General features: G+C 33.8%; 2 protein-coding genes across 5 annotated transcripts in view; one reads left to right on the forward strand and one right to left on the reverse strand.

The window, feature by feature from the left end:
- The window catches only part of LRRIQ3 (leucine rich repeats and IQ motif containing 3), a 221,685-nt gene extending 194,706 nt beyond the window's left edge, over positions 1-26,979 (reverse strand). Inside the window, exons 1-2 of the mRNA XM_043575276.1 lie at positions 26,833-26,979; positions 55-303 (exon numbers count right to left, since the gene is read on the reverse strand). Of these exons, the coding sequence (XP_043431211.1) occupies positions 55-303 (249 nt within the window). The 5' untranslated portion in view covers positions 26,833-26,979. The remainder of the gene's footprint in view (positions 1-54; positions 304-26,832) is intronic.
- Positions 26,980-27,041: 62 nt separating this feature from the next.
- Positions 27,042-27,500, forward strand: part of FPGT (fucose-1-phosphate guanylyltransferase) — an 8,182-nt gene continuing 7,723 nt past the window's right edge. The window contains exon 1 of one of the 4 annotated variants that reach the window (XM_043575278.1): positions 27,042-27,229. In XM_043575278.1, the coding sequence (XP_043431213.1) occupies positions 27,148-27,229 (82 nt within the window). In that variant the 5' untranslated portion in view covers positions 27,042-27,147. The remainder of the gene's footprint in view (positions 27,230-27,500) is intronic. The other 3 variants (XM_043575281.1, XM_043575280.1, XM_043575279.1) reach the window with 3 other exon arrangements.

A 27,500-nucleotide genomic window follows, 5' to 3' on the forward strand; every position in this document is an offset into this window, starting at 1 on the left:
GTTTTTAAACATCAATTTCATTTATACACAAATATCTAAAATGCTATTGCTTACCTGATTTCCATGGAGATCAAGTTTGACTAATCTTATACAACTTTGAAGTGGATGAATATCTGTGATAAAATTGTTTGAGAAGATGCATACTCTCAGAGAGATACAGGATTGCAAATTTTCCATAGATTTTAAATGAAGGCCACTGAACTTCACAAAAACAAAATCTTTCTGATCTTCTATCATGTTGTCATTATAGTGACTCCATTCTTCATGACTGGTTAGTTCTTTTGTGATTGTTCCATGAAACATCTAGGCAAAATGGGAAATTGCTTAGAAAAGTTTTTTCAACTTCCAAAAATAAATTTGAAAACAAAAAATATTTGCTAATAGATAGAATAAAACGGGTAGAAAAGTTAAAATTAAAAAATCTAACTTGTAAGTAGAATCCAAAAACATTAAAAAAAACAATAAAGAAACAAAAAGAAGAATCAGACCTACAAATATAGAGAACTTACGGTTGCCAGGCAGGAGGAGGGTGCACAAAATGGGTGTTATAAATTTCTGTTATAAATTTCTTAAAGAAACAATTTACAATCACATTACTTATTTCTATGTTCAATTTAACTAGGCAGTTAAAATCTGGAATTCTATTAGTTTTAAAATAAGACTAATTTATCTAAAATTCCTGTATCAAACCTTTTTAAAGTAATTTTACATAGTAGTTCTTATATATTTGAAATTTCCCTTACTCTGGGTAATTTAAGCTTTTACAAAACACAGTTACCCAGTGATAGTTTAAAAGAGAATAACTGAGCTCAAGTGGCCTGAGAGCATTTAGTCAGATTAACCACCTTCCGTATTGGAAGAATCTTTCTACCATGTGAAGGTAAACTAGGTAGGCATAATCCAAATGAAAATAAATGTGAAAATCTAGATAAACCCTTGCACTCATTCAAGAGATTAGTTCCTTTTTATATGCTGACCAAGGCCTACAACTATAATTAAATTCTAAGTACCATCTAAGAAATTAAACAAAATGCAGATTCCTAGGCCCCACATCATATCTATGTTATCAGTCTCTGGGCTGAGAGTCAAGGAATCTGTAATTGAGCATGTTCCTGGGTAAGTCATGGACACATTGAGAAAGAATAAAGACCCTGATATAAAATAAACAGATACGAACGAATCTTTATAAACTTACCAAGCTCTATAGGTCCTGAAATGAAAGGCAATATACAAAATGTATTCCATCATTTGGACTCCCTATTTAGAAAAGACCTCAAGTCTTTCCTCAGGCTCTCCTTTCAAAAAAACCTATTTTTTCCATTCTGGCCTAATACAGGCAAACTCCAGTTTATAACAAGGGTTTATGAGAAACCATATATCAGGCATAAATCAGGATGTTTTAAGACAATGGGGTGCTCAAAAGTTTCACTTATAGAATCCAATTTTTGAGTCAATAACAATTCTGGAAGAAATCTCCAAAGTGAGAGTCATATACCAAGCGAATTTTTTTTCCTTTCTATTTGTGTAACCAAGTGATTTTTTAAAATTATTAATAGACTTTATTTTTTGGAGCTGTTTTAGGTTTACAGAAAAACTTAAAGTACACAGAGATCCCATATATACCCCCATAACTCCCTGCACCTTCAGTTCCCCCTATCAATACCTTGCATTCGTGTTGTGTATGTGCTACAATTAATGATCCAATCTTAATGAATTATTAACTAAAGTTAAACTTTTTTAGATCATAACTTATAACAATCTCTAGACAAACAAAACACATCAACATGGAACAGCAGAGATCCCATTTCTTCATATAAAGCTGAAGTTGACTTTATATCTTTAGTCACAGCACTGGTACACGTGTGTGTGTGTGTGTGCGCGCGTGTGTGTGTATTTATATATATAAGTATATATATAATAGATGCACAGATAAACTATTATTTCAAGCATTCATTTCTCTGCTTATTCATCTCTAATAGTTTGATATTTCTTTACTTCTTTGTAGAAGATATCATCTGCCTAGCATTTATTTTTAGGGATTCTAAATAGCATTATTAACTAAGTATAGTTAATGTCTACAAACTTATCACAGGCAATGAAAGATTTTTATGTTAAACTTTTCTGTATTAATGCTACCCATATGTCACTTAAATGTGATGTCAATAATCTACCACTGGTATTATTCAAAGGTAGAATGTTTTCTATTTCCTTTATTGATCCAGACACACTAGATAACCTAACTAAATGAAAACTTCTGTAATTAGTTAAGCGTTCTAACTTTAGCTGTTAGTTGACTAACATTGCCACTAACTGTGAGTTCACTGATACCATTTTGTGAAGGTAACTGATACTAATACGTAAGATAACATAGTCCCTTTCCTCAAAATGCCTAAATATGTTCAAAATAACTTTTTAATAATACCCAGTGAGGGAGTTAGTGTGATTGGTATTATTGCCTCACTGAAAAACTTTTTCTTGCAGATAAGACATATAGTTTGAGGAAAAGAATTATTAGGTCACACAAATCCAAATTTGAGATAATCTTCATGATAGTACTTAATTGAATGCCTTTTTACTCATTTTGGACAAACACTTCCTAGATTTAATTAAAAAGATGCCAATTACCGACAGATAAAAAACCATCTGTAATAATTAAATAGTAAGGTAACTAGGGAACTCTAAAATTTCATGGCCTCATAATTTTTAAAAAATCTACATTGTCTAATTATTTTATGTTTAAACGCAAACCCATGAAAACAATAAAATTAAACATGGTTAATGAAATAAGCGAAACTTCATTGTCTAGATAACTCTTAGTCATTACATTCCTGTACCATGCCTACATCCCCAATTTAGGAATTATGTATTTTTATGTTATATAATTTAATTGTTGCCTTTCCAATTATATTACATGTACCCTGATGTCAGGACATTTTTTTTTGTGGTTAGCTATATATTTTTCATAGTTTAGCATGGGAACAAAAACTGAATCAGGTATAAATAAATAAATTGGCCAGAAATCCTACCTAGGGTGATCAGCTAAGAAAAAGAAACAAAAGGAATCCAAATCAGAAAGGAAGAAGTAAATTTTCTGTTTACAGATAACATGATCTTATATACAGAAAATCCTCAAGACTCCATGAAAACTGTTAGAACGTACAAATGAATTCAGTAAAGATGGGGACACACAATAACCATGCAAAAGTCATTTGCATTTTATATATACTAACAATGAGGTATCTTAAAAAGGAAAAAAAAAAACAATCCTCTTATAATAGCATCAAAAAGAATAAAATACTTAGGAATAAATGTAACCAAGGGAGTGAAAGATCTGTACACTGAAATCTCTAAGACATTAATGAAGGAAATTAAAGATACAAACGAATAATCCTGTGCTCAGGAACAGTTAATATTCTTAAAATGTCCATTCTATCCTAAGTCAACTACAGATTCAATACAATTCTTAATAAAATTCAAATAGCATTCTTCACAAAAGTAGGAAAAATAATGCTGAAATTCATATGGGACAATAACAACAATAACCCAAAAATCTCAAGTAGGCAAAACAATTTTGAAAAAGAAAATGAAGCTGAAGGCCTCATACTTCCTGACTTAAAAACATATTACAGATTCACAGTAATCAAAACAGCACAGTACTGGCAAACAAACGAACAACAACAACAACAAAAAACAATAGGCACACAGACCAAATTACAACAATTGAGAGCCCAGAAATAAACGTATACATATACGTCAACTAATATTTGACAAGAGAACAAAGAATACTAAAAGAGAGGACAGTAATTTCAATAAATGGTGCTGAGAACACTGTCTATTCACTGGAAAAAGAATAAAATCTGACTCTTACACCACTTATTAAAAATACCTCAAAATTTGGGGCTTCTGGGTAGCTCAGTTGGTTGAGCGTCTCACTTAGGCTCAGGTCACGATCTAGTGGTTCATGGGTTCGAGCCCTGTGTCAGGCTCTGTGCTGACAGCTCAGAGCCTGGAGTCTGCTTCAGATTCTGTGTCTCCTTCTCTCTCCGTCCCTTCCATGCTCATGCTCTGTCTCTCTCTGTCTCGCAATAATAAACATTAAAAAAAAACTAAAAATACTCAAAAGTAAGTCAAAAATTAAGTCAAAAGACTTAAATGTAAGACTGGGGACCATAAAACTCCTAGAAGAAAACAGGGGAAAAGCTCTGTAACGTTGGTCTTAGCAACGATTTTTGGATATGACACCAAAAACACAGGCAACAAAAGCAAAAATCAACAAGAAGGACTATATCACACTGAAACACTTCTACACAGAAAACAAACAATAAACAAAATGAAGATGCAAATTATGGAATGGGAGAAAGTATTTGCAAACATCTAATAAGGGATAAATACCAAAATATAAAAAGTACTCATACATATCAGTAGCAATCCCCTCTTCCTCCTCCTCCTCCTCCTCCTCCACCTCATCATCATCATCATCTAATTTTAAAATAGGCCGAGAACTTGAACATTTTCTTCCCCCAAAAAAACATATAAATGGCCAACATATACATGAGAAGGTGCTCAACATCGCTAATTGTCAGGAAAATGCAAATCAAAACCATAATGAGATGAGGGAACAAACCCTTGTGCCCTGTTGGTGAGAATGTGAACTGATACAGCCACTATGGAAAATGGTATGGAGATTCCTCAAAAAATTTAAAGTGGAACTACCATATGATCTAACAATTATATATATAAAATATATATTCTAGTATATATCCAAAGGAAATGAAATAACTATATTTCAGAGATATCTGCAACTCCCAAGTTCATTATTTACAACAGCCAAGATACAGAAACAAGCTAACTGCACACTGACTGATGAACAATTAAAAAAATGTGATATATAGATATAGATATATTTTACATAATGTATACACACATACACAATATAACATTGTTCAGCCATGAGAAAGAAGGAAATTCTGCCATTTTATACAACATAGATGGATTTTGAAGGGTTGATAGTAAGTGAAATAAGTCAGACAGAGAAAGACAAATACTCTATGATCTCAATGTGAAATCTAAAAAAGTTAAACTCATTTAAACAGAGAGTAAATTGGGGGGTGCCAGGTGTGAGAAAAATGGGGTACAGGAAATGGGGTGATGTTGGTTAAAGGTTACAAACTTCTAGATCTAAGATAAACAAGTTCTAGCAATATAACACATAGCATGGTAACTACAGTTAACAATTACATTGTATACTTAAAAGTTACTAACAGAGTATATCCCAAATGTTCTCATCACAAAATAAATAAATAAATAACTATATAAGATAGATAGATGTGTTAACTAAGCTTATTGTGATTATCATTTTGCAATATTTGTGTGTATCAAATCATCATATGGTACACATTAAACTTATACAAAATTATATGTCAATTATATCTCAATAAATCTGGAGAAAGACTTCTTTTTTAAGTTTATTTATTTTGACAGAGAGAGAGAGCATGCACGTGCACACAAGCAGAGACAGGAAGAGAGAGAATCTCAAGCAGGCTCTGTGCTGTCACCGTAGAACTTGATCCCATGACCTGAGATCATAATCTCACCTGAAATCAAGAGTTGGACACTTAGCCAACTGAGCCACCTAGGCACCCCTAGAAAAAAGACTTCTAAGTACAAATGACAAAGTATCTCTCATATAGATTGAGATCTATTGTTAATTCCTTGAAATCCTTCCCTTCAAATTTCCACAACCAATATCCAAATGCCTGCAAAAAAGAATACATTTTTCATTTATTTATGCTGCATAACAGAATACCCCAAAATCTACTAGCTCAAAACAACTACTGTTTATTATTTCTCAGGATTTTGTGGGTTGACTTGATTCAAGTAGGCAGTTCTTTTCCAAGTGATGTTAACTAGAGATTCAGTCTTGGTGTTCATCTGCACTACACTTACAAGATGGCTAATATGCAGTTCTGACACATTGGCAAGGACCCTGGAGGGAAGAGTCAGCTGGGATGCTGGGATGTATGGGTCTCTCTCACCACACTGTCCTAGGACCTCTCTCCATCTACACAAGCCTTCCCTGTGTCATTCTCTCACATGTCTATTTGTGTGTGTCCCCATAGTAGAATAGCAAGACTCTCTACATGGGCCAAAAAAGTATAGAGGCAGAATCTATCAGGCCTTCTGAAGGTCCAACTGACACAGGTTTTCCTTAACTACATTCTTTTGGTTAAAGGAAGTTATTTTGCTTTTTGAACTTATTTTTTATCTTATGAAGTAGAGAAAAAAGAAACAAATATAAGTTGTTCTGAGCTTCGTGATCTCAGGCAAGTTATGTACCCTCAGTTTGTTATACATGCAAGCTATGTGCCTCAGTTTCCTCATCCATACAATGAGAACTCCAATAGCACTTAGTGGATAGAATTATTATGAAGACAAAATGAATTGGGGCACCTGGGTGGCGCAGTCGGTTAAGCATCCGACTTCAGCCAGGTCACGATCTCGCGGTCCGTGAGTTCGAGCCCCGTGTCAGGCTCTGGGCTGATGGCTCGGAGCCTGGAGCCTGTTTCCAATTCTGTGTCTCCCTCTCTCTCTGCCCCTCCCCCGTTCATGCTCTGTCTCTCTCTGTCCCAAAAATAAATAAAAACGTTGAAAAAAAATTAAAAAAAAATGACTTGGCATAAAGGTTTTAGAATAGTGTCTGGCATGTAACAAACACTATAAATAAGTGTTACTAAAATAAATCTGGCTCAATTAACAACTCAAAATAGAATGTAATCTTCAAAAAGTAAATTAGGACACTTTTGGTTTCTGGTCCAGGATATAAGGAGCTTAGAAGATGTCATACCATTCTAACAAATAAAAAGATGAACAAAATGAAAAGTCAACAACTCTTCTTAGATTCACCAGAAAAGTGAGGTTACATGAAAAACCACTGAATCAAAATTCAGAGATAGGCAGGTGGATACAAAGATTCAGAAGTTACTGGAGCAAAAATTCACCAAAAGAAACCTCTGCAGGAACCAGTGCCTGGGTAGGACTGTGACTGACAAGTTATTAGGGGCTTAGTGTTGACAACTCAGATTTAGAAACTCCAGCCCTCATACTTCTGTGAGATTAATATCCAGGAGCTCTACCAGGTCCTCAGATCGAATATTGGAGAAAAATCTGCTTGTGCCTCTGAGAGGAGACAGAAAAAGAATAATTTTGAAATACACAAGATCACCCTGTTCTTCTTAACAAGGGCTACCCTAAAGAGAAAATATTTAACACACAATAAACTGAGGTTTTACCAGAGCCTAACTGATCTGGAAGTAGGGAAATATCCAACTACATCTCCATCAAGCCTTCCATTTGGGAGAAAGGAAGTACACAATTACAGCCCACTCTAGCCATCTTGTCCCACCTAAGATTAGGAAGGCTGAGGAGAACTTGTGAAATTCACAGACTAGGGAGCACAACCTCACTTAAAGACTGAGACTTATCCACACCTTAACACCACACCACACGCTATTTTACTGGAATTCTTTTTACCAGTACATGATGCCTGGCTTTCAAAGAAAAAATTACAAAGCATACTAAAAGACAACATACAGCAAGCATTAGAACTAGATTCACATACTGCAGGGATGTTGGAATTACCAGACAGAGAATTTAAAACAATTATGATTAATATGCTGAAGACTATAAAGGAAAAAAAATAAACAACAAACAAGAAAAGACAGTATAAAGAGAGATAAAAATCTTTGAAAAGAATCAAAAAGAAGTGTTAGAGATCAAAACCACTGTAACAGAAATGATTATTATCTTTGATAGGCTCTCTATCTCTTTAGTAGGTGGATGGACATGCCTAAGGAAAGAATCTCTTTGTTTGGGTATATGTCAATAGAAATTTCCAAAACCAAAAAGCAAAGAGAAAAAAAAAAGAATCACTGAAAAAAGCTGAATAAAATATTCCAGAACTGTAGGATAACTACAAAAAGTACAACATATACATAATGGAAATACCTGAATGAGAAGAAAGTGATATAGGAAAAGAAGAAAAATATGAAATAGTAAATATGTGAGAATTTCTGCAAATTAATGTCAGATACCAACCCACTGATCCAAGAAGCTCAGAAAACACCAAACAGGATTAAGGCAAAAAAAAAAACACTGGGGGTGAGGGGGACACTTTACCCATAGAGCAGCAAAATTCAGAAGTATATCCAACATCTCCTAAGAAACCATGCAAGCAAGGAGAAGACAGAGTGAAGTATTTACTATTAAGAGAAAATAACTCACTAATATAAAAAAAAAAAATTCAGAAGTGTATCCAACATCGCCTAAGAAACCAGGCAAGCAAGGAGAAGATAGAGTGAAGTATTTACTGTTGAGAGAAAATAACTCACTAATACAAAAATCTATGCCCTGTGAAATTATCCTTTAAAAGTGGATAAGAAATAAAGACTCTTAAACAAACAAAAATTGAGGGAATAGGTTGACAATATATCTGCTTTGCAAGAAATGTTAAAAGCAGTTTGTTAGAAAGAAAATAATGTAGTTCAGGAACTCAGATCTACTTAAAGAAAGGAAAAGCAGTGGGGAAGAAACAAGTGAAGATAAAATAAAAAGCTTTTATTTTTCCTATTTTTAGTTGATAGATAACAGTTTGGTCAAATACTAATGGCAAACTATATTAGATTATCTATGTATATATGTATATTCGTGTATGGATATGTATAAATAAAATGAATGGCAGCAATGATACAAGGAACAAAATGGAAGAATTAGAGATATCCTGTTATTAAAAAATGTTTAAACTACATGTAAAGTAGTATGTGTGATTTGAGAGTGGCTTTAAGTTAACCCAATAATGAGGGCAGCTAATAAAAAAAAGAAATACACTGAGATAAGATAGAAAATGAAATCATATACAATGCTCAATTAAACCACAGACAGAAAAGAGTAGAAGGTTAAAACTGGAACAAAAACAAGAGCAATTAAAACAGTAACAAAATATAGTAGATATTAATTCAACTATAGAAGTAATCAATTTAAATATCAATGGTCAAAGCACCAACACAAAGACATAGTGGATCAAAGTTACAGTGGATCAAACAGGCCAACTACTCGCTGTCTACAGGAATGGTACTTTAAATGTACTGACATATAAATGAAAAGTAAAGTGATGGAGATGAATTCTACCAAACATTTAAACAATCAATTCCAATCCTTCTCAGACTCTTCTAAGAAAAGGAGAGAACATTTCCAAACTCATTTTATGAGATCAGTATTAACCTGATACTAAAACTAGAGGATACTACAAAAAAAAATCATAGGCCAGTATCTCTGATGAACACATATGCAAAAAATTCTCAACAAGACATTAGCAAACCAAATTCGACAATGCATTAAGAGGATCATACACCATGATGAAGTGGGATTTATGCCCGGGAAGAAAGGATAGATCAATCTCCACAATTCAGTATATACAATGACACACCACATTAACAAAATGAAAGCTAAAAATCATATCATCGTCTTGAGAGCTGCAAAAAAAAGCACTGGGCAAAATTCAACATCCTATTATGATAACCTGAGTATTTCAACAAATGGTATAGAGCATAACATAATAAAGGCCATATATGACAAACCCACAGTTAACATCATATACAACAGTAAAAACTTAAAGCTTTTCCTCTAAGATTAGGAACAAGACAAGGATGTCCACTCTCACCAGTTTTATTCAACACAGTATTAGAAGTTCAGAGAGCAATTAGGCAAGAAAAAGAAATAAAAATCATCCAAATTGGATAGGAAAAAGTAAAACAGTCACTATTTGCACATAACACTACATAGAGAAAACCCTAGAGACTACCAAAAAAGTCTTAGAATAAAGAAATTCAGTTGAGTTACAAGAAATAAGAGTAATATACAAAAATCTGTTGAATTCCTATACACTAATAATGAACTATTAGAAAGAGAATTTAAGAAAACAGTCCCATTTACAATTCCACCAAAAAGAATAAAATACCTAGGAATAAATTTAGCCATGGAAGTAAAAAACCTGTACAATGAAATTAATTAATTAATTAGAGACAAATATTTGGAAAGTTATTCCATGCTCATGAACTAGAAGAATTAATACTGCTAAATGTCTATACTACCCAAAACAATCTATATATTCAGTGCAATTTTTATCCAAATTTCAATGCCATATTTTACAGAAATATAATAAATAATCCTAAATTTGTATAAAACCACAAAAAAACTAAATAGCCAAAGCAATCTTGAGAAAGAACAACAGGCTGGAGGCATTATACTCCCTAATTTCAAACTGTATTACAAAGCTATAGCAATCAAAACAGTGTGGCATTTGCATAAAAAATATAGATAAATGAGGCAGAATAGACACCAGAAGTAAACCCACATAGATGGTCAATTGATTTACGGCATAAGAGCCAAAAATATACAATGGGGAAAGGAGAGCTTCGTCAATAAATAGTGTTGGGAAAACTGGACAGCAACATCAAAAAGAATAAAACTGGACCACTATCTCATACCATACACAAAATTTAGCTCAAAATGGATTACAGACTTGAACTTAAGACCTAAAACTCCTAAAAGAAAACATAGGCAGTAAATTCCTTCACAACAGTCTTGGTAATGATTTTTGTATTTGACACCAAAAGCAAAGGACACAAAAGCAAAAATATATCGAGTAAAAATATATCAAACTAAGAAGCTTCTGCACAGCAAAGAAAACCATCAATAAAATGAAAAAGCAGGCTATTGATTGAAAGACAACACTTGCAAATCATATATGTAATAAGGGGACAATATCCAAAATACATAAAGAACTCACACAACTCAATAGCAAAATAAAATGCAATTTAAAAATGGGCAGTGAATCTAAATACATATTTTGTAAAGAAGACATCCATATGGTCAACATGGTACATGAAGGGATGCTCATTACCTCTATCATCAGGGAAATACAAATCAAAACCACAAGGAAATATCACTTCATACCTGTTAGAATGGCTCTTATCCAAAGGACAAGAAATAACAAGGTTTGGCAAGGATGTGGAGAAAAGGAAACCCTTATGCACCATTAATGAGAATGTAAATTGGTACAACCACTGCAGAAAACAGTATGGAGGTTCCTCAAAAAACTAAAAATAAAACTACCACATGATCCAACAATTCTACTTCTCAATATTTATCTGAAGACTAGGAAAACACTAACTTAAAAAGATATATTCACCCCACATATTCAATAGGCCAAGATATAGAAGCAGCCTAAGTGCCTACTGACAGATGAATAAAGAAAATGTGGTATATACATAGAATGGAATAGTATTCAGCCATAAGAAAGAATGAAATCCTGTCATTTGCAACAAAGATAGACCCTGAGGGCATTATACCAAGTGAAACAAATCAGACAAAGAAAGAAAAATTCTGGATGATCTCACTTATACGTGGAATTTGAAGACAGAAACAAAAAATTAAGCTCATAGATACAAACATTCGTGGTGCAGAGGCAGGGGTAGGAGTTGGCAAAATAGGACAAGGGGTCAAAAGGTACAATTTCCAGTTACAAAATAAATAGGTCATGAGGAGGTAATGCACCAAGTGATGCCTTTGGTTAATAATATTGTATTGCATATTTGAAAGTTGTTAAGGGAATACATCTTAAAAGTTCTCAACATATGAGAAACATTTTGTAACTACATATGGTGAGTACATATGTAACTACATAATTAATGACACTATTGTGGGGATCATTTCACAATATATATAAATACTGAGTCATTATGTTGCATATCTGTAGCTAATGTGATATTATGTGTCAATTATACCTCAATTAAAAATGTATAATAAAAATAATAATTGAATAGCAAAAATCATTTAATAGCAAAAAACCCTTAATGTCTTTGACAGTATAATTAACTAAACTATTTAATATCATCAATGGAATACTATAAAAGCATTAAAACTAATATTGTAGAATGGTTAGCAACATGAAAAGCTGTTAATAAATAACAAAGTTATTGTTTTCATTTATATATATTTTTCACTGAGGAGTGTCTGGATAGCTCAGTTGGTTAAGTGTCTGACTCTTGATTTCAGTTCAGGTCATGATCTTAACAGTTCATGAGACTGAACCCCACATCAGGCTCTGTGCTGACAGCATGGAGCCTGCCTGAGATTCTGTTTCTCTCTTTGCCCCTCCCCTGCTCACACACACACACATATACCCTCCGTCTCTGTCTCTCTGTCTCTCTCTCTCTCAAAATAAATAAGTAAACATTTAAAAAATATTTTTTTACTGAATTGTACAGTTTAAAGGGGTGAGATTACAGTATGTGAATTAAAAATATTCTTCTGTGGCACACATTTAAAAAAGTAAAAAAAAAGTTAAATGATGGCAAAATGTATACCATGCTAACACGAATCAAAAGAAAGCTGGGGAAGATATAATAGTTCAGATAGAGCATATTTCAGAGCAAGGAAAATTGTCAGGGATAAAATGGAGGTATTACATATTAATAGATTCTGTAAGAAGACATAACAATCTTAATGGGCATGTGCCTAAAGACAGCACTAAATCACCTGAGGGAGGCAAAACTGAGAGAACTTAAAAGGAGACACAGATGAATCCACTATTAGATTTGGAAACTTCATTGAACAGATAGCTTGAGCAGGCAGAAAATCTGTAAGGACATAGCTGAAGTCCACAACACCATTAGTCAACTAGATAATTGACACCTATCTACTACTTCATCCAACAGCGGAAGATTATACAGTCTTCTCAAACTCAAGCTCAAGCTCACATGGAATATTTGCCAAGATAGACCACAATCTGGGCCATAAAACATACCTTCACAAATCTAAAAGAACAGAAATCAGGGCACCTGGGTGGCTCAGTCAGTTGAGCGTCCAACTTTGGCTCAGGTATTGATCTCGCAGTTCGTGAGTTTGAGCCCCACATCGGGCTCTGTGCTGACAGCTCAGAGCCTGAAGCCTGCTTTGGATTCTCTGGAGCTTGTTTTGGATTCTGTGTGTCCCTCTCTCTCTGCCCCTCCCCTACTCATGCTCTGTCTCTCTCTCAGAAATATATAAAAAAAATTTTTTTTTAATTTAAAAAATAATAAAATAAATAAATAAAAGAATAGAAAGCATACAATGTCTGTTTCAGACCACAGTGGAATTAAACTAGATATCAATAAAAGAAAGATAGCTTGAAAATATCAAAATACATGGAGATTAAATAACATATTTCTAAATAATATACAGCTCAAAGAGAAATTTAAAAATATTTTGAACTAAATGACAATACACCTTATCGAAATTTGTGGGATGCAGTCAGAGCACCCGGGTGGCTCAGTCAGTTAAGCATCGGACTCTTGATTTCAGCTCAGGTCATGATCTCACAGTTCCAAGGGTTCCAGTCTTGGTGTCAGGCTCTGCACTGGCAGCACAGAGCCTTTTGGGATTCTCTCCCTCTCTCTCTGTCCTTCCCCCACTTGTGCTCTCTATCTAACTCAAAATAAACTTCATTTTTGGTTTTTTTAATGTTTATTTATTTTTGAGAGACAGCACAAGCGAGAGAGGGGCAGAGAGAGAGGGAGACACAGAATCTAAAGCAGGCTCCAGGCTCTGAGCTCTCAGCACAGAACCCAATTCACGGCTCGAACCCACCAACAATGAGATCATGACCTGAGCTGAAGTTGGACACTTAACTGACTGAACCATCCAGGTGCACCAAAAAATTAACTTTAAAAAAAATGTGGGGGTGCCTGGGTGGCTCAGTCAGTTAAGCATCTGACTTCAGCTCAGGTCATGATCTTAGGGTTCCTGAGTTCGAGCCCCGCGTCAGGCTCTGTGCTAACAGCTCAGAGCCTGGAGCCTGCTTTGGATTCTGTGTCTGCCTCTCTCTCTGCCCCTCCCCCATTCACACTTTCTCTCTCAAAAATAAATAAACATTGAAAAAAAATTTTTTAATTATAAAAAAAAATTGTGCGATGCAGTGAAAACAGTGCTTAGAGTGTAATTCATAGCATTGAATTCACGTATTAGAAAAGAAGATCTAAAATCAATAATTTAAGTTTCCACCTTGGGAAACTAGATCAAGAATAACAAATTAAATTTAAAGTAAGCAAAGGAAAAATAAATCAGTAATAAATATATTTTTAATAAGTACATTTGCAAAAAAGTATAATCTTTGATTATATTTTCAAATATTTGGGGATGGGACCATTTTGTCATTATCTTATCCTATAAGTCTCAATAAATATAAATTCTAAAAAAATTTTCTATAAATTCTAGAAATGTTAACTTTAACCAGATAATATGAAGGGTCTTTTATAATGAAAACAACCAACTTTTTACTTATTTTTCAGATCTTAAGTGAGAGGAGAAAAAAATGTCTCCAAACACTCTGTGCTTTCTTTTATCATATAGTAAGAAATATTACTACAAAGTATATCTCTTCCTTATCTGTCAGGTCATTCAGAGTCAATGAAATGCTTAAATGAATCTCATCCCAGGTGCCTACAAATATATTTTTGGTTCCTATTTACTGATCTTTGTTTTATACAGGTTAATTTTTAAATCATTCTCAACTGATTTTTTAGTTGGGAATATGAATTCTAAAATAATCTTAAAATCAGTCTTTCTCATATACTAGAATCATTTGTAAATGTGTCCTCTATTGCATCAATATTCATCTCTATTAGTAGTACTTATTTCACAACATACAAACAACCTTAATATTAAAAAACATTTCAGAGTAGAACATTATTATATGAGATCAAGTTATTGTTCTCCAAAGGAAAGATTAATCTATGGTTCGTAAGTTATAGGATTAAATGTAGAACATTATTTTTTCATTTTTTTAAGAACTATCATTTGTTAAAAGTATTTTTCAGTTATTCAAACTATTTAATTAGTTTGTCACATAGCCCAATCAGTGTGAAGAAGTGAGGATTCTTATGCAACATTTAATTTTATTTATTACTGATTGCACACAGTATAACTAGAATAACACAAATTCCCAGGCCTGATTAGATACCTCTTAAATCTTATCTCTGCAACGATGGACCCAGATAATTACACTGCCTACCAAGGAAAACTGAAAACCACTGCAATTGAGAACTCCTCCTATACCTACTTAAAGGTCTATGTACCAAGTGCTGCCAATTTTAAATATGACAATTAAAGATGAATACAGGCACTTTTGTTCCTTTTAATATTTTGGTAATTTTGCAATTACTTTGTAAAATGCACATATAAATGTGTATATCAACAAGTTAAAATAATAATATAATGTTCAAAGGCAACGCATTACAGAAATAACACATAAGTACAGCAACACATTACAGAAAGCATCAGAACTACAATTACAGTTTCAAAGATGTCCTGTAGTTAAAAACAAATCAGGATCATTAACAGTAAGCCTAGTTTGTGTGGACAAAAGTACTAATTTTAAAGTTATTATACATTTTTAATCACACTATAAAAACTATGTCTTTATGAAATACAATGCACATCAATTATAAGTCTCATCTTAATTCCCAAATTTTCCATTTAAAAACACTGGGAGCAAATAATTGCAGGGTAACTATATGAAGTTATAATTAATGAACATCTAAATTAAATACTGGAAAGTAAAAACTCTTTATTTTGTATGTTTATTTCCTTTTCAAATGGATATTTGATAAATATTTTAAAGAAATTTTCTTTTTTATTTTATTTTTTTATTTTTAGCGTTTATTTATTTTTGAGATAGGGAGAGACAGAGCATGAACGGGGGAGGGTCAGAGAGAGAAGGAGACACAGAATCTGAAACACACTCCAGACTCCGAGCTGTGAGGACAGAGCCTGACGTGGGGCTCGAACTCACAGACCGTGAGATCATGACCTGAGCCGAGCCGAAGTCGGACGCTTAACCGACTGAGCCACCCAGGCGCCCCTTAAAGAAATTTTCAAACACAATGTTTTCTGTGTCAGTGACCTATAGGCATTACACTTAGTCACTGGAATTTTAGATGCTAGGTATACAAATATATTATTATTTTAAATAAAAAGTATATTAAAACATAATATATAACATAACATCATAACCTGATGATCAGGTTTGTTACAGTACCTTATTTTGTAAGCGTTATGACATTATTAACTAAGTTGAATTCTGGACACTAGACTCCAGAATTACCACAAAATTTGCAAGTAAAATAAAATCACAAAAAAAGGGCGGGGACACCTGTGTGCCTCAGTTCGTTAAGTGTCTGACTTCAGGTCAGGTCATGATCTCACAGTTTGTGAATTCCACCCTCAACTCCCCCATCTGGCTTTGTGCTGACAGCTCAGAGCCTGGAGCCCACTTCAAATTCTGTGTGCCTGTCACTCTCTCTCTCTGCCCCTCCCCTGCTCATGCTCTGTCTGTCTCTCAAAAATAAATAAACATTTAAAAAAATTTTTTTTAATTTTTTAAAGGGGGAAATAATGATTTTTTTCAAAAATCTAACTATAAGAAATATAACTAGTAATATTTTATATCTATTGTGGTTGTAAACTATTTTTAGTTTAGAATGTCTATAATATATTTAAGCCCATCAAAAATATAGCAATTATATTTTAAAAATACTTTTATTTGGCCAAATAGTTCATGGAGACAATACGGCTTTGATGAAGATTTGCCATGAGTTTACTTCACACACAAAATGTACTCTGAAAATTAAGAAGAGATTCTAGTAGAACAGTCAGAATATTACTAATCTCCTAGCAAATGAAAATGGAATCCAGTTGGTTTGTAAGTTTATATAAAAAAACACTGATTCCTTAAAACATTATATTTTTGTGGTAAATCCCACATTTCAAATGACATAAAAAATTATTTGGAACAATGAATCTAAGATGCAATAATAATGAATCTTATTTTCTGTCCATTAAATGTATTTGCTTTCTAAAATTTAGAAGGCTGTATATTTCTGTTCAAAATTTTTAAAAAAGCTTTTGTGAAAACACCAGTTTTCAACTTTTAATTTGATTCCAGGCTTGCATACTGTAGAACTATAAGCCTTTAAATACCAAAAGGTGATGAACCAGAAGATGAATATAAAACAATAAAAACTAATTTAAAAATCTAGAAAAACATCTGCATAGAAAACATTTCCTAAGAAATTACATAAGCAAGAATGGAATGGAGTAAAATATTTAAAGTACTGAGAGAAAAATAAAAGCAAAGAATAAAGATTCCTCACTTATAAAAATCAGGTTCTTTACAATCATTTTAATGTCTATATTTATTTAAAATGTTGTATTATTTAAAATGCGTATTTAATTAAATATATAACTCAGTATTATTTCTCTAGCACCCTGATCCTATCTTAATCAAATGTCCAAATAGCCTCTGATAATTTCTTCTTTTTCTTTTCATTTTATTTAAATTCAAGTTAGTTAACATACAGGGTAATTGTTTCAGGAGTAGAATTTAGTGATTCATCACTTGCATATAACACCTAGTGCTCATCCCAACAAGTGCCCTCCTTAATGCCCATCACCCATTTAGCCTATGCCCCACCAAATACCCCTCCAGCAACCCTCAGTTTGTTCTCTAAAGAGTCTGTTAATCAAGAATGTAATAAATTCAACATAAAGCAAAGAAAAATATTCTTGTAAGACACAGAATATTTGCTACTTAGATTACGCAGAAGGTCAAGAAAGGAAAATATTTTCTATAGTAGGCAAAGGAATGAACCAGTAAGTACAGAAAGTCAGCCCTTCAAGACAATACAAGTGTTACTACAATTTTAGTACATTTCATCACCTCTTTTCAAACCCAAGTACTATAAACCATGGCAAGTAAAGTTTACTTCCAAATTTGCTTTTATTTTGCTTTTTCTAACACAGCAAGTTTGAGGGTATCCATGAGATCAAAATAATTTTTATATTAATATTAAGATGTTATTTCTCTTAACATTTTTACTCATGCTCATCATTATTCTAATCAAGTGAGTCGGTAAGTAATTATTCAAAAATTTCTCAATTTCAACTTCCAACATATAAATACTGATAGTTATAATCCACATAAAAGTTCTTTGGAGTCCTCAATAAGTCTCAAGATTGTACAAGGGTTCTGAAAAGGAGCAAAAAGATGGGGAAAAAAGGCCTGAGAAACACTATTGTATATATTTTTTACAGTGTACATGTATATATAAAACCACTGCTATAAGACAAAACTACTTTCTCTTCGGAACACCAAAGCATGTAGACAGTGGTATTAGTCTGTCCCTATTACTTAGTGTAATCTCCACCATTCATGTTGTGACTTTTAATCAAAGTAACTTCTATTTCTTTTTTGTTGTTCATATCACATTTGTTTTTTTTCTTGAAAAGAAACAAACTGTGTTTATTTGTCAGTGGCAAATAAGAAAGAAAGAAAGAAAGAAAGAAAGAAAGAAAGAAAGAAAGAAAGAAAGAAAGAAAGAAAGAAAGAATTCAGAGGAAAAAAAAACCCACTGACCTAGAATTCTGTACACTATGAAATTATCTTTCAAAAATAAGGAGAAATAAAAGACTTTCACAGGGAAACAAACATTGAGGAGATTTGTTGCCAGTAGACCTACCTTACAAGAAATGTTAAAAGAAGTTCTTTAGAGAAAAGGAATGTAATTTGTTCAGAATCTCAGATCTACAGAAAGCAAGGAAGAACACTGGGAAAGAAATAAGTGTATATAAAATAAAAATATTTTATTTTTCTTATTCCTAACTGATCTAACAGATAAAAGTTTTTCAAAATACTAGTAGCAAACTGGTAGTATATATGTGAATGCTTATATATAAGTTAAATTAAAAGCAGCAATGAGGGGCACCCGGTTGGCTCAGTCTGTTAATCATCCGACTTCAGCTCAGGTCATGATTTCAAGGCTCATGGGTTGGAGACTTGCATCGGGCTCTGTGCTGACAGCTCACAGCCTGGAGCATACTTCAGATTCTGTGTCTCCATCTCTCTCTGCCTCTCCCCCTCTCCCCACTCAAATAAACATTTTTTTAAAAGCAACAATTATATAAGAGACAGAAGGAATTGGGTTTATCTTCTAATAATAAGGTACTTAACACTAGGTGGGAAGGGGTATAGTGTTATTTGGAAATGGAACTGAATTAGTTATAAATGTGTATTGCAAACTTTAGGGTAACAACTAAAAATGGTAAAATAAGAACTATAATCAATATGCTATGAAAGAAGAGAAAATGAAATCATATGTAGTGTTCATTTAAAACCAAAAAAGCATGAAAAGTGAAATACAAAAGATAAAGAATAATGGCAACAAATAGAAAATAGCAATGGATATTGCATATATTAATCCAAATATATCAATAATCATTATGAATGTCAAGGGTCCAAATGAACCAATTAAAAGAGACTGTCAAATGAGATTAAAAAAAAAAAAGACCCAACTATATGTTGTCCACAAAAAACCCAAATGAAAGGTAAAGACATATAAAGTAATAAAGATCTATCATGCTGACACAAATCAAAAGAAAGCAGGAGTAGCTATGTTAACTTCAAACAGAACAGTCTTCAAAGCAAGGAAAGTTATCAGGATAAAGACAGATATTACATAATAATAATGAGGTCATTTCTCCAAAAAGACATAGCATCTGATAAAGTTTATACACCTAACAAAAGTGAAGCAAAACTGATAGAACTTCAAGAAACAGATGAATGCACTATCACAGTTGCAGACTTCAACTCTGCTATCAGAAATGGACAGATCTAGCAGACAGAAAATCAGTAAGAACATAGTTACACACAACAACACCATCAATCAATTGGATATAGTTGACAACTACAGACTACTTCATCCAACAACAGCTGAATGTATATTCATCAAAAGCTCACATAAACATTACCAAGAGAGGCCACATATTGAGCCTCAAATACAACTTCAGAAACTTAAAAGAATAGAAATCATACAGTATCTACCCAGATCACAATGGAATTCAACTACATATCAATAACAGAAATATAGCTGGAAAAAACAAAATATGTGGAGATTAAATAACACATTTCTAAATAACACATGGGCCAAAGAATATCTCAAGAGAAATTTTAAAATATTTTAAACTAAATGAAAATAAAAACACAACTTATCAAAATTTGTGGGATGTCGCAAAAGAAGTGCTTAGAGGGAAATTTATAGCACTGAATGCATACATCACAAAAGAAGAAAAATCTAAAAGCAATAATCTAAACTTCAGCTTAGAAAACTAGAAGAAAAAAAGAGAGAGCAAATTAAATCCAAAGTAAGCATAAGAAAATTAATAAAAATTACAGGAGAAATCAATGAAATTGAAAATAGAAAATCAACAGAGATAATCCATAAAACCAAAGCCTGCTCTTTGGAAAGATCAATAGTATTAACAAGCCACTAGCCAGGCAAAGAAAAAAAAAGAGAACACAAATTATTAGTATCAGAAATTAAAGTAAGGACAATACTACAGATCCCATGGACAACAGAGGTATAATAAATTAATACTATGAATAGCTCCACGTGCAGAACTTGATATCCTACCTTAAATGAACCAATTCCTTGAAAGACACAATCTGCCAAGACTCACACAAGAATAAATAATCTGAATAGGCATATATTTATGAAAGAAATTGAACCAATAATTAATAACTTTTCAAAACAGATAGCCTCAGGCCCAGATGAGATCTTTGGGGAATGCTACCAAAATTTAAGGAAGAAATTATACTAATTCCCTAAAATCTCCCTCAGAGAATAGAAGCAAAGCCTAACTCATTCTATGAGGCCAGCATTATCCAAACCCTATGGCCAAAGACATTACAAAAATGGAAAACTACAGATCAATATTTTTCATGAAAACAGATGCAAAATTCCTGGAAAAAAATTAGTAAATTGAACAATATATACAAAGAATCTACCAAGTGGGATTTTTCTGAGGTATGCAAGTCTGGTTTAACATTCAAAAACCAATTAATGTAATCTGTCACATTAACAAGCCAAAAAAAAAAGAAAACCACATGACCATTTCAATAAATGCAGAAAAATCATTTATTCAAATCCAACTCTATTCTTGAGAAAATTTTTCAGTAATCTAGGAATAGAGGACAACTTCCTCAACTTGATAAAATACGTATAAAAATTCTACAGCTAATCATACTCAATGGAAAGAAATTTGCTTTCCCAATAAGATCAGGTCCAAGCAGGAATGTCCCATCTCATCACTGCCTTTCAATATCATACTGGAAGTCTTAGCTAATTCAATAAAACATGGAAAGGAAAATAAAGATATACAGATTAGGAATGAAGAAATAAAATTGTGTTTGTTCACAGATGACATGATCATTTTCTATTTAGAAAATCGAAAAGAATCGACAAAAAGAAAGAAAGAAATTAAGAAAAGAAAAAAAAAACTGGAACTAATAAGTGATTATAATAAGATTGTAGATACAAGGTAAATACACAAAAGCCAATCACTTTCCTTTATACCAGCAATGCACAAGTTAAAAACACAGTACTATTTACATTAGCACCCCTCAAAATGAAATATTTAGGTATACATGTAATAAAAATATGTACAAGAGGAAAACAAACAGTTGATGAGCAAAATCAAAGAACTAAATAAATGGAGAGAGATTTCATGTGCATCGACAGCCTTAATAGGAAGACTCGGGGCGCCTGGGTGGCGCAGTCGGTTGAGCGTCCGACTTCAGCCAGGTCACGATCTCGCGGTCCAGGAGTTCGAGCCCCGCGTCAGGCTCTGGGCTGATGGCTCAGAGCCTGGAGCCTGTTTCCGATTCTGTGTCTCCCTCTCTCTCTGCTCCTCCCCCGTTCATGCTCTGTCTCTCTCTGTCCCCAAAATAAATAAACGTTGAAAAAAAATTTTTTTTTTTAAAAATAGGAAGACTCAATATTGAGATGACATTTCTTCCCAGTTTGATCTATAGATTAAATGCAGTCCCATCCAAAATCTCAGCATATTATTTTATCAATATCAACAGACTGATTGTAAAATTTACACAAAGAGGCAAAAACCTACAATATCTAACACACTATTCAAGAACAAAGTTGAAGGAATGATGCTACCAGACTTCAAGACCTACTATAAAGCAATAGTAGTCAAAAACAATGTAGTGTTGTCAAAACAAAAGAAATTAGACCAATGGAATATAATAGAGTCTGGAAATAGAAATATAGTGAACTGATCTCTGACAAAGAAGCAAAGACAATACAATGGAGCTTCAACAAATGGTGCTGAAACAGTTGGACATCCACATGCAAAAAAAAAAAATGAATGTAGACACAGACTTTACACATTCAGAAAAATTAATTTAAAGTAGATCTATGACAACACAAAACTATAAACTTCCTAGAAGATAACCTAGAAGAAAATCTAAATCACCTTAGGTATAATAATGACCTTTTAGATACACCACCAAAATCATAATCCATGAAAGAAATATTTTATAACCTATACTTCATTAAAATTAAAGGCATAGAGATAAAAAAACAAGCAACAGACTCTAAGAGAACAAACTGATGGTTACCAGAGGGAGGTGGTTGAAGTAGGTGATGGGGATTAAAGAGTACACTTAGACCAATGAGCACTGAGTAATGTAGAGAATTGTTGAGTCCCTACATTGTACACCTGAGACCAATATAACACTGTATGTTAACTATACTGGAATTAAAGTTAAAAACTTAATGAAAAATAATTTCCTTTAAATAAAAAAATTAATTAAAGACATAATTTGCAAACGGTAATGTCAAATGAATAAGAAAACAAGCTAAACAATGGGAGAAAATATTTGCAAACGATACATCTGATAAAGGATTTTTATTTAAAATATATAAAGAACACTTAAAACTAAACAATAAGGGAAATAAACAACCAGATTTTAAAAATGGGCCAAAGACCTTAATAGATACTTCACCAAAAAAGATATACAGATGTCAAATAAGTACATGAAAGCTGTTCCTCCTCACATGTCATCAGGGAAATACATATTAAAACAACAATGAAATAACATTACACACCTATTAGAATGGCCGAAACCTGAACACTGACACCACAAACTGCTGGCAAGGATGTGTAGCAACAGAAACTGTCATTCATTGCTGGTAGGAATGCAAAACAGTATAGCAACTTTGGAAGACAGTTTGGCCGTATCTTATAAGACTAAATATACTCTTATCATAAGATCCAGTAATTGCACTTCTTGGTATTTACCTTTTGCCATATGAATGTTCATAACAGCTTTATTCACAATTGCAAAAATTTGGGAACAACCAAGATGTCCTTCAGTAGTTGAAAGGATAAAGTGTGGCACATCCAGATAATGGACTATAACTCAGCACTAAAAAGAAATGGTTTTCAAGAATGAAAAGACATAGTGTACCTTAAATGCACACTACTAAGTGAAAGACATCAGTATGAAAAGGCTATGTAGTATAGGATTACAACTATATGGCATTATGGAAAAAGCAGAACCATGGAGACAGTAAAAAGATTAGTGGTGGCAGAGTTCACAGGGTGGATGAATAGGCAGAACACAGATTTTTAGACAGTGAAACAATTCTGAATATTATAATGATGAACACATGTCATCATACTTTGTCCAAACCCATAGAATATACACCAAGAGTGAAATGTAAGGTAAATTATGGACTTTGGGTGATTATGACATGTCAATATAAATTCATCAACTGTAACAAATGTACCATTCTGGTGGGGGATGTTAATGACAGGGTAGGCTATGCACGTGTGAATTATGTGGGAGTATATTGGAAATCTCTGAATTTTCTTCTCAATTTTTCTGTGAAACTAAAACTGCTCTAAAAATAAAGTCTTAAAAAAATAATAAAGGAGGATGTCAAATAGAAGTTTGGGGGATAAAATTTTTCCTTGGTCCTCCAGAAAGGTGAGAAACGTGAGGGTTCCTTCAACAGGATACAGTGGGAAAAAATACTTTATTTGGCTAGAACATGCTAGCCAAATAAAGAAATTCAAATAAATGGAAGAGTAAAAAGATATTTTTGTTTATACTGCATGTCAGAAAGAGTAGGAGGAGGAACAGTGGTTGTGCAGAGAGATGAAACACAAGGAATGGAAAAGACCAGAGCCCTAGCGTGAACTGATCAAACCATGCACCAAGAGAATCATGGTGCACAATCTAGAACCCTCTTCATTTAGTTTCAGTTTCTTCTTGTGAAGGAAAAAAAAATGTTTGGAAACAAAATTAATATTCTTCTCTACAACTTCCACACAACAGTCATAGTTATGCCCATAGTAATAGGAACAACCTGACTGGAATTAACTCTAAACAAGCATAACCATCTTATTGGGGTGACAGTTGCACAGCTCAGTAAACTTACTAAAAATCATTAAATTGTTCACTTACAACAGGTTAAGTTAATGTCATATAAATTATGCCTCAGTAAAGTTCTTTTAAAAATCTATCTCACTCTTCTTTACGGTACTTCTTCAGATACTCTCTACTCTCCTCCACACAAAAAAAGCCCAAATGTCTCCACAAAATACCATTTTTCAACTATTATATAGTTCAGTTTGTCTGACATCCCTTTCAAAATGTGGAATCCATGATTAAATATGTCATTTCCAATGTGTTTTACTTATAAAGAATTAATGGGTTTACTACTTAGCTGTGTTAGCATATTTTATTGTGGTTACCATACCTTATGACTATTTAAACAACCATATCACACTGTTTGATTATATTAAACATAAACTTAAATCCCTAGATATTTTTACCCCCCAAAATCTACTTCCAACAAAATTACTCCCACTAATATGGTATTCAATATTTTTTCATTTTTACTTAAAAATTAGTATTAATGAACAGTTGAGAAAAAAAAAGAAAAGAGGGAAGAACAAAAACCATAGTTGATAAGGTGGTATATTTACTTCCAACACATTTTATATGAATAATGTAATCATATCAGGAAAAAATAATATTGATTTCTATGGCCATCCTTTCCAGGTCCCAAGAATGCTGTATTTAATACTCTATGTAACACAGTCTATTACATCAGCCTGTTCTAGTCCCTTCACACTTCTCACTATCCAAAATTTTCTTATTTGGTCACATTTTCATTGTTTACCTTGTTACTATGTACAATCCTTGAACTTCACTTTTCTTCCCCTAGGATCTCATCTAGTTCAGTAGTTTAAAATTAATTCCATTAACTCTAACCCAACCTTAAAGTTATCCCTCTGGAGAGGTCTGTGAACTGCAGAATCACAGGCACATAGCCTCACACTGTCTCTAACTCTGAGGACTCAAAAAATTCTCTCTCCAGCCCAGACCTCTCTTATGAACCCTGGACTCATATGTGTAATGCCTACAGACACATACACACACAAACTTTCATTACATATGCGTGACATACACATATATCTATATATTCTACATGTCTAAAAGCAAACTCTGGACTCTCCCCACTACTCCACCAACACTCCCCATCCGCAGTCTTTCCCATCTCAACTGATAGCTGTTCTATCCTTGAGGTGATCAGTCTTGACCCCTCTCATTCTCTAACATTCCACAACCATATCATTAGCAAATTGTATTGGTTGTGCCTTCAAAAATATGTCCAGAATGTAATCAATTTCTCAGCATCCCCACTGTTACTATCGTTGCCAAGCCTTCACCAACTCTATCCTTGCCCTACCCTCCACTATGTCTATTTTCACATTTCTGAGTGATCTTTTTAGACATAAGGCAAGTCACATAAAAACTCTGCAATGGCTTCGTTGTACACAGTATAAAACAAAATCCCTTCTTTAGGGGTTTTTCACCTCTCTGATCTTTATCACTCACTCCCTTTTGTTCACTCTCACCTCACTCAAGTCGTATCATATAAATGTTCTTAATGTTTTGTTTTTATTAACAACACAAAACTTCTAAATGGCGAAACTATGAAAGAGTAATCTCCATTTTTACTGAAATGTACCTTAAGTACAGAATTAAATGCAGAGCGAAGTCTTTAGAAAAAAAAAAAAAAAACTAAGTTAAGTTCATGGCAAGAACTTATAGGGCCTTGAATGCCCACCTGTGTTACTGATGAAGGCTTTAGGAAGACAGGTTTCTGAAATAAATCAAACTGCATGATGTGGTAGATGAGTTCTGGGTTTGGGATTCAAGTAGCGTGCTTAAATCTCCTCTTATACTGGTCGTGAGCCCTTGACTATTAGCCTCTCTGTTTCTTAAAATTGTTGTATGTAAGCATGAATAGGTTCATCTGTAAAACTCATTATAAACTTGTGCTTTACAAAAGAAATACTTATAGGTATCTACCAAAATGCATCTAATAAGTCTGACTTATTCCCAGTAATGTTATTTAAAGTTCTTGATCAATCCGCATATACAACAGAATGACAGCTGAAGCAACCAAAACCACTAATGTTAAGAGACCTGTTGCAGACTGAATTTTATACAATGGACAAAAGCCTATGAAGTGAACTCAAAACTGAGAGGGGTGGAGAGGCTCACTTACTAAGAAACACAAGGGCAAAGAAGCCACCAACCTAAGGTTCCTTAAGAGAATATAGATCTTGAATGTTGAGACTGTACATCTGGATCTGGATTTGGTGCAGATTGTTTCAGATAACAACCCTGAGGGAGGAATTAACTATAAAGACGTCTTTGGGAACTGCTCCCGGCTAAAACAAATCTGAAACAAATCACGAGTTGAAAGGACGAACCACCTTTCGAGGGAAAGCTGGAAGCTAGGTTGTACTTTTGTCTTCTCAGCGGGTCAGTTCTAGCAATTTTATCACTCAACCCGAATAACTCACCGGGTCAACAGGGCTGCAAAGCCTTATGAGTTGGGAACAAGAGGCCCAGACCCGGCACAGTCCGACAAATCACTAGGTGGCCATCTGCTCCAGAGACCGTTGCTAGGGAAACACGGCAAGGCTCTGCACTCTGACCCCCAGGATTTTCTCCCGGCAGGCCACCGCTCTGGGGGCGTGGTTACGTGAGTGACGCACGTAAGGGGCGGAACAGAGGCAAACCGGACCCAGGGACGGGTTACATCCTGAGGCGCATGCGTGCTGCGCCAGCCGGAGGATACCTGGAAGGCTTCAGCTGGTCTCGGGGAAAGTTTTGCTATGGCTGCTGCAAACGCGCTCTTAGGCGTAGCTCTGCGAGAAGCCACCCAGCGAAAATTGCAGAGGTTTTCAGAACTGAGAGGTAGCAAAGGGGGAACCCCAGCTTTCCCCGGCAGTGGACAGGGAGGGAACTTTACGTGCCGGGAAATTTGCTGGACTATCACTTCCGGTCTGCTCTAACTCCGCTTGATTTTTTTATTCTTCTGTCACTGCCCTTTCTTTGCGTCATGTTGTTACTTTATTTTTTTTTTTACCTTATTCTTAGTAACATGTATATATGAAAACAAAGGAGAAGAAAGAAAATTATTCTGACTAGTGAGGCTGTCAATCCAAGTTACACATTTGGTTAGCCT

This window comes from Prionailurus bengalensis, chromosome C1 (assembly GCF_016509475.1).
Source record: "Prionailurus bengalensis isolate Pbe53 chromosome C1, Fcat_Pben_1.1_paternal_pri, whole genome shotgun sequence".
Taxonomy (NCBI): Eukaryota; Metazoa; Chordata; class Mammalia; order Carnivora; family Felidae; genus Prionailurus; species Prionailurus bengalensis.